At 53.1% G+C, this 8160-nt stretch overlaps 1 protein-coding gene across 1 annotated transcript in view; it reads right to left on the bottom strand.

Annotated features, from left to right (window-relative positions):
• The window catches only part of LOC123022514 (transcription factor COE1-like), an 81563-nt gene extending 74555 nt beyond the window's left edge, over window positions 1-7008 (bottom strand). The window contains exon 1 of the mRNA XM_044428259.1: window positions 6800-7008. Coding sequence (XP_044284194.1) covers window positions 6800-6933 — 134 coding nt within the window. The 5' untranslated portion in view covers window positions 6934-7008. The remainder of the gene's footprint in view (window positions 1-6799) is intronic.
• Between the last annotated feature and the right edge of the window lie 1152 nt (window positions 7009-8160).

Here is an 8160-nt window from a genome sequence, read left to right as displayed (position 1 = left end):
CCAGCACCACCCACCACCACGTTCCGTAACCAGTGCAGAAAACGCTGCTGGTCGGGGAGCTGCAGCAGCGGCCAGGCGGTCCGGGGCGGAGGGCCGGGCCGAGAGGCATTCCTGATGCCACCATGCCGTGTTTGCTGGGACTTGTCGGGATTTTTCTGCCTCAGCGGGCTCTGGGGTTGCACCCTCCGTTGTTTGGTGGCTGCAGGTGGGTTGCGGGACCCCTCCTTCCTCTGCCCCCAGCGGACGCTGCAACCAGTGCCGGCCAGGGGTGTGCAGCTGGCGCATCCAGCGTCCCGTAAGGCCCCTGCGTGGCTACACTCTTAGGACTCCCCTCCGTGGCCAGCTCGGATTGGACAACAGCCCCGCCTGTCTCGCTGCTTTCACTTGCGCCGTGCGCCTTGGCTTACTTGCTTGACTCATCTGGAGCCCCTTTGCTCTGCAGAGACGTTTTGCGGCACGTGCTGCCGAGGTTCGGGTTGCCCAGGCCTGACGTTGCCTGTTCGGCATGGAGGGCCTTTGGCTTCCGTCCCGTTTTATGGCTTAGCCGCTGGCCACACCGTCTCCAAACGCCCCTGAGCCAGATGCTTTCCTAGCACCTTTGCCTTGCAAAGTCGGGGTGCACAAAGCGCTCTTGAAGGCAGTCCCCAAAGAGGGCAGTGGAATCAAAGCAGGGCCACTGTCTCCTCAGAGGAGATCTGCTCGCTGCAGCTGGCTGGTCCTCATTTCCTAGCTGTCCTCCACCCTCAAGGGCAGATCAAAGGCCTAGAATCCACAGATCCTTCTCAGAATGAATACCTATGAATGGTCTTTGGAATTTGTATACCGTCCATCGCACAACTAGATCTGGACAGACACTTTTACTGCCTGCTTAACATGCCCCACATGAGAAAAACTTCCACCCACCCACTCACCAAATAGCCTGCGTGGTCCGCACTGACCCTGTGCCACCGAACAGCCCTGAAACAGTTAGCCTGGAGCCCGGCCCAGCCACGTGCGAATGGGGCCGAACGGCCGCCCCCTTGCTTTCGTGGTGGTCCTGACCTTAATGGGCTGGCAGCTTTTGAAGGCTCTGAAGGAATGAGGGCGAGCCCCATATGGGGGTGTACGGGCCTCGCTAAATCAGTTCCACTGGCGTTTACACAGATGCTCAGGCAGTTTTCAGTCCACTGTTCTGTTCGCTCATGGGGGGAAGTGAAATTTGCGCAAAGGTGAGGCTGTGCAAATCCTCCCAAAATATACTTTTATCTATGAGGGGAAATGTGCCTTTTCGGTTGCCATTTTTTATTTTTGCATTTTTCTGTGACTAAAGTGGCAGGGAATTACAGAGAGTTAAAAACAAACAAGCAAGCAAACAATCTGTTCATAATTCATGGACTCTGTGCAATTTGGGGAAAGTATGCCTGTCATGAATGAGCAGTTCGTATTTATAGAAATCTAAACTCCAGAGTCCACCGTGGATCTCTGCAAGATCCTCAGCCACGTGTGCACCATCCAGTCTGGGTCCTTTGTTGGGACAGAAGTCATGTGGAACCCAAGAAGCGTGAATTTATTTGCTCAGAAAATAGTTGAACTGGGCTTGTGCTCAGGACATTGCGCAAAGCAACCATAAAGCCTTTTTAAAAATCCAGGTCACATAGACATAAATGCATGAAATTAATAGCCACGTCCGGTTTCAAATGAGAACAGTCGATAATTGGCAGCGTGATCCCAGTCAAGGTGAATGAAGAGTTTTCAACTGGGACAGAGGAGGCCTACCGTGTGCCTTCCACCCCGAGTGGAAGGGCCGTCTGTTCCCACGAAGGACTGGCTGATGCTACTACTCTGGGAAGAGCTTTTTCGGGCTTGCAGGATCCAGACCTTTCTAGCACTCAGAATGGCCTTTGTCGGCATATGGTGGGTCATGGATCTCAGTCATTTCTACCAGACCCAGTACATTATTATAAACATTTTAGCTGTTCAGATTGTATTAAAATTTCATATATGGCAGATTCCAGACAATGTTTCTATTACCTTGTCGTGTGGCATGTGTTTTTGTGAAGGGTTGGCTTTGGAGTCATACAGAAATGAGATAAATGCAAAGAAAACAGAACCACGTAAAAATTAAACAGCAAAACTGGCGTTAAGCCTGGATGCAAACTGGTTCCCGCTGCAGATGTCCATTTCAGGAATAAGGAGCCAGCCTGTGGTAGTCGGTGAATGCCACCACCTCGTGCACTGGCCAAAACTTCCGATCAGGCAACAGGGACGGCCCTGCGAAAGCTCCGCAGCACTGCCATCTGATTGCCCGAACCGGCGTCACAGTCAGAAAATCCATGCAGACCTTTCAGCCAACCAAAGGCTCTCTGAACAAAGGGATATGACATGCCGAAACAAAACCAAGAAGGGGAGATCCTTTGCCGTAGCAAACGACGAGTCTCTTGTCGAACCAAGAGACCACCAAAAGTTCCCGTTGAACTGAATCCATGGCTACTAATCAATTGCCAGTTTCCAACCCCCAAACCAGTTTTGCCTTTGTTAAGACCCAAACGTTTTTTGGAGGGGGCGTCACGCTGCCCCGAACAAGAGACGCTCGCATTTAAAGAAAGCGACACACCGATATTTTAAGAAAATCAGCACCAACATGGACCAACTTTCTGAGCACAGTTCCTCCCCCCGCATCTCCACACTTCACCTTCTCTGACAAACAGAACCAACCAGAGAGAAACATGGAACTCGCAGCCTTCGGGCCAGCCCGTCTCACGCCGCCTTCCCTTGCGCATAACGGACCTGCTTTCCTCAGCTGGCCAAGCTTGCCACTAAAGCCTGAGTGCCCCAGACAAGCACCTGCTCCTACCACGTCCTCTCAACCCGACGCAACGGCAACCTTTGCCGGGCTGAGCACGGAACTTCACAAAACAGAGCGGCAGGGAAGACGCCTGCTCTCGGGAACGTTTCGGGATTCAGCGCTGCTCCCTTGGTCAGGACGGAGGTCTCCGAGCGAGGGAGGGGGCGGAAGGAGATGTGAGCGGCTGCCTGCCACCTGTCCAACAAAGGGCCGTTCCTGCTTGCTTTGAGGCCAGCGGCTGAGGCCAAGGGGATGCCAGACTTTCCTTTGGCCTAACCCTGGAGTCAGAGCCTTCCCCTCCGTGCCGGTTTTTCCAAGGTTTGTTCTCTGCTAGGCGCTGGTGAGACTGGCTGGCTCATAATTTTGCAAACGCGTGGCAAGTGTTGGAAGCAGCATACAAGTTAAAAGGCAGTTTTAATAGCACAACGAGCAAAATTCTGGGACTCAAGCTAGCTTCGGGCTGATTCACGTGAATTCTCTGCGCACCCCTGCCTGCGTCTTTTTGCAGCCTAAAATAACCAACATCTGAGCCAATCACTACAAACTTTTCTAAGGTAGGCCAAATCATCTTTGCTCACAATGCACAATTCAACACATGTGCAAATGCAATCAGGGCTTTAAAAAAGAGAGAGTAACCCTGCGTACCGTACTGGTTGCTGTGCATCGGCCCTTATTCCCATTGATTTATACAAATGACACTGCTAAATGCATTTCTCAAAAGTGCTATTGAAATCAATGGGGCTTACTCATGCCGATATGTTTAGGGCTAGGATACAATTGACTTAATTTATTGGTGGATCAAACCGACGGCTGCTTTTATTGGCTGTACATGCACGTAACCTTATTAAAGCCTGGGCAAAGGGAACTCGGGAAGAGCTGGGTACATAAGGCAGAGTGGTTAACTCTTGAAACGGCAGCACGACTGCCAGATTCCCCAAATGCTCCTGAACCAGAATTCAGATTCGACAACGCTAAGAGGCGGCAGGGGGAATGCGAAGAGAAAGCGCGATCCGTGATATCACAGCCGGATAGCAGCTCTGTTGCCTGCGTTGCAGCTCTGACACTGTGAGATGGCTGGGAACTGTTTGCGCACATCCTACAAAACTCAGCCATGGCCTGCCGGGTTTGGTACCACTGTGCTGGAATAAGACAGAGCAGGAGCCAGGAGCAAAACGGCGTGATGGATGAACAGACCCAGAAAATCAGTGGAGCAGGATGAAATAGGCTAGATTCAGTAGCCAGATTTTCATGAGGAAGCACTGAATTATAACCCACATGCTGGTCTAGGACTCAGTGCCGCGAAGCTAAATATGAGTTACTCCTGAAAAAGCATCTTCAAGATGGTAATGGGTGAGGAGACAGAAGGAAAAGCAGGACTGACTGAGATGCAAAAAAGAAACAGCTGATAGAACAGGTCAGGTTACATTAAACACGGAGGCTACCGCAATAAACCTAGCATTATAATTTATGCTAAAAGTGTTTATTGTCCTTTCTGCTTGCCCAGGAATTTTTATTTTATGTGTGCGTGTGAATGAATGAAGCAAAATGAATATATATATATTTTAAATCTAAGTACAGGTCCTCCCTAAACAAATTCAGCCTGGATGGCTCCAGCAAGACCAAGGAAGACAGAAAAAGCAATCGGTCTTTTCTTTCCCCCACTGGCCATTCTGGTTTTATTTAACAGTCTGAGGTGAACAGCTCCGAGGAGGAATAGAGAAATGCAATATCATGGTTACGGGCCCAAGATAAGAAGGCAAAAACAGTCATGCACTTGATGACGGTTTTGCCTGTTCGTGCCTGTTCTTACGTCTCATATAATTTGATCTTCTTGAGTCATTAGGAAAAAGCTACCGACCCGCAACTTGATCCAAACAGTGCTAAGCACAGATCTTTCACTGGGTCTGACCCATGGCAATCCATGGACATAATTCTGCACTGCTCCAAAGACTTCCTTGCTGAGCTGCTTGGAAGGTGCTGGGTTCCTTCAGGGGACAGAACCAAAATCCAAATGAGATGCACGGCCAGAGGCTGGGACTCAAAGAGGAGAAAGCGGAGGCTAAAATCCCCAGTCAGCGGGCTGGGTGGCCTCGGGCAAAGTCACCGTCTCTCCGCTTCGCCAGTGCACATGTTTCTTGGGAGGCTGAAATGTGATCTGAATTATAAAGTACTCCAGGCGTGATCCACCTGGAAGTTCTGCTCCCCACTCGGTCTGATGGGACATGGAGCAGACATGGATGGCGCCTCTTTACACGGGTGCAAATGTTCGTGCTCACATACTCTATTCTGAGCAAGCCTGCCCCTTGGCAAGCATCCTTCCCACCACCGGAGACCCTTCAAGGGGGCTCGCCCAGTGCCTGCCCTCCCGCGGGCCAAGCCTGCGCCCTGTTCTTAGGCTGCTCGCTCCTTCTTTCGGGGCCTAAGATGTGGCAGGAACTGCACAGGCGATGCAGCGGCTGGCGAAACTGCACCGGCAGAGAAAAGCTTTGGGGCACCCTGATTCCAGCGGTGCTGATAAGTGCCCCACCTGCACTTAGAGATCCCCAAGCAGGGGCACGGAGGATACGGCGCAACACAATGGGTTGGGTGAGCTTCGCACGGACCCGAAGGCGTGAGCTCACAACTACAACAGATGGGAAAGTCTGGAGTGTGCCACGCGGGGAAGTGCCGGATGGGCAGATGCCTCGAACAATGCATTCAGTCAGAATCTCAGGTGAACAAAGTCCTGGAAAAGTGGGGGGTGCGCGTAATCCCATCTGTTCCATCCACCTACATGGGGAGCGAAGCAACCTAATTCTTCTTTCCTTCATTTAACCAGCCTCGAATAAATGTCGAGCAAGATCGGATGTCAAAGGTCAGGGAACATTTGAGATCGATCGCAAATCAATTTAAATCAAAAAGAGCAAACTCCCATACCCTTTAAGCCCTGGGAGAAATTATTCATCTATTCCATCTTATTGACTGACAGAAATAATGGCGAGAGAGAGAGAGAGAGAGAGAGAGAGAGAGATGAGTTTGTGATATGGAGAAATTCAGCAACAAAGAGAAACACACATGGAGGAAAAACATGAGAGGAATTGTCAAGTTTTAAAAATAGCAATATCTGTTTTTTTAAGGAAACTTCTTGTAAAGAACTTGGAAGTTGAAAAACTGCAGGAGTGGGTGTTATTAAACGAAGGGGAAATATTTCCCCTACATCTACAACACCAGGTCTGACTTATTCCAACACTGTTTCGCTTTTCCATCCAGAAGTGTTAATTTCAGAAACACTTTTCAACAGCTTGAGAACAAGAAATATAACACCAGCTTCATATATATAGATTCATACAAATGTTATCTGATGCCTCCTGTCATTTCCAGCCTGAACTGTTTTTGATTCTGCTAAAGATACATCTGAAAACAGTTATATTCAGGGGAGTTCTAATGGCTCTATGCAACTTTAAGAAAGACAACAAAGGGGAGGGGGGAGATGCTACTTCTGGTTTTCTGCCTCCTACTTAATATTGGAACTGATATTTTACCCTGAGATTGAACAGGCTCAGACAAAAGGCCAGCAGCATTACACCTCCCCAAACAGAAGAAATAACACCCATAGCAATGCTTGCAATGATTCTGAAACATCTCCTTTTTTAAAGTTCAGGCTGACAAACAAACAATATGCTTTGTGAATCGAATAATAAATCCATCATTTGCGCCAGTCATTGGAGCAATTTAAAAAATGGAGAAAACAAAATAACGAGCACCTTTCCTATCCAAAACATTCTGTCTCAACTTGCCCTGGACACAAGCACACGAACCCACCAAATCCCTGGGAATATCAAAAGGGAAGGGAAGGGAAGGGAAGGTGGGGGGGGGGGGTAAAAGCAAGCCTCGCGCCTTTGCGGGAAGGAAGGAGTTTGGGTCAATTTGGGGAAGTTTTGTGCTGCTGTTCATCAGGCGCACCGGCACTTGCACGGCTTCGCGGGGGCTGCCTACCTTTGCGCTGCGGTGTTGGCATCTAGAATGCCAGAGCTTTGCATCCAAGACCTCACTGCGGACAGCCCGCTGGTCAAAGGCTCTTCCTTCATGGTCAGCCCACCTCTGGGGAGACCTTCCTGGATGGAGAACATCAAAACAGGCTTTTAGGGGGCTCGGCTGGGCGAGTGGCGGGGCGTCTTCTCGCCAACACAATCCCAAACCCCAACCAGGGGCTTCCTCTGGAAAAGTTTGGGGTCCCCCCGATTTATGAAGTGCTGTTCTCTGGGGGAAAGCGAGCCCAGCCCAGCCCAGCCCAGCCCCGGAGGGGGAAAAGCCCCCCGGCCAGCCAGGCGCCTGTCAAGCCGCCCGCTTCCAGATTCCAGCGCGGATCCGGGCAAGGACGCAGCCACCTGCTCCTCCACCCCGGCGCAAGCACGAGGTGACGGGGTGACAGGCACGGGAGGAGTACTTGGGCTGGTCTGTTTGTTTCCAAGTGGCTGGGAAGGGTGGTTCTTGTTGGGCGGGGGTGGGACTGGAGGGGGGAGGCAGTAGCCGCGCAGCTGGGAGGGGACGGTTTTGCAGGAGATGGATGGAGGGAAATCAGAGCTGGAAGAGGAGCGTGAGCGGAGCCCCAGTGGGAGAGGGGGAGGCGCGGGAGCTTGGAGGAGGAGGAGGAGGAGGAGGAGGAGGGGAAAAGGAGGGTGGGAAGGAACGGTGCGATGCAGCAGGAGGAAGGAAGGAAGGATGGAAGGAAGGAAGGAAGGGAGGAAGGAAGGATGGATGGATGGATGAGGGAGAGATGGAGAGGTCAGGGCAGCCTCCCCGGGGTAAGTGGCTCGGGGCGGGACGCGGAGAGCAGCCGGCCTGCCCTGGAGAGCGCCCCGGCAGCGAGGCAGGCAGGCTGGCGCGCGGAGGCGGGCGGAGAAGCGGGCGCGCGGGGAGGGCAGCGCACCGGGCGAATGCGCGGCGGGGAGCGCCGGAGGGGAGGCGCGGGCCGGGGCCGGGGCCGGGGCCGGGCGCGGGGAGGAAGGGCCGGAGGGGAGGCTGCGGAGCGCGGCCGGGGCGGCGGCGGGGCCGGGAGCTGCGCGGAGGGAGGAAAAGTTGCCGGGGAGGCGGCGGGTGCCGCAGGCTCCCCCGGCCCCTTCGGAAGCGAAGTTCCGCCCGGAGGTCCCGGGCAGCGGTGCACCGCCGAGGGAGCGCGCCCGCCCCTCCGCCCGGGGGGAGCCCAAGGCTGCGGCGCGGGAGGGAGGGGGATGCTGCGGAGGAGGGGCGCGGGAGAAGAGGAAGAGGAGGAGGAGGAGGAGGAGGAGGAAGGTGGGGGGGCAGAGGGTCGAGGCGCGGCGCCCCTCCCGCGCCGCCGGGGCTTTACCGTGGGCGCG

This window comes from Varanus komodoensis, unplaced genomic scaffold (assembly GCF_004798865.1).
Source record: "Varanus komodoensis strain SLA01 unplaced genomic scaffold, ASM479886v1 scaffold2, whole genome shotgun sequence".
Lineage (NCBI taxonomy): Eukaryota > Metazoa > Chordata > Lepidosauria > Squamata > Varanidae > Varanus > Varanus komodoensis.
Note: the sequence above shows the minus strand (reverse complement) of the source record. Positions and strands in the feature narration are given on the sequence as shown.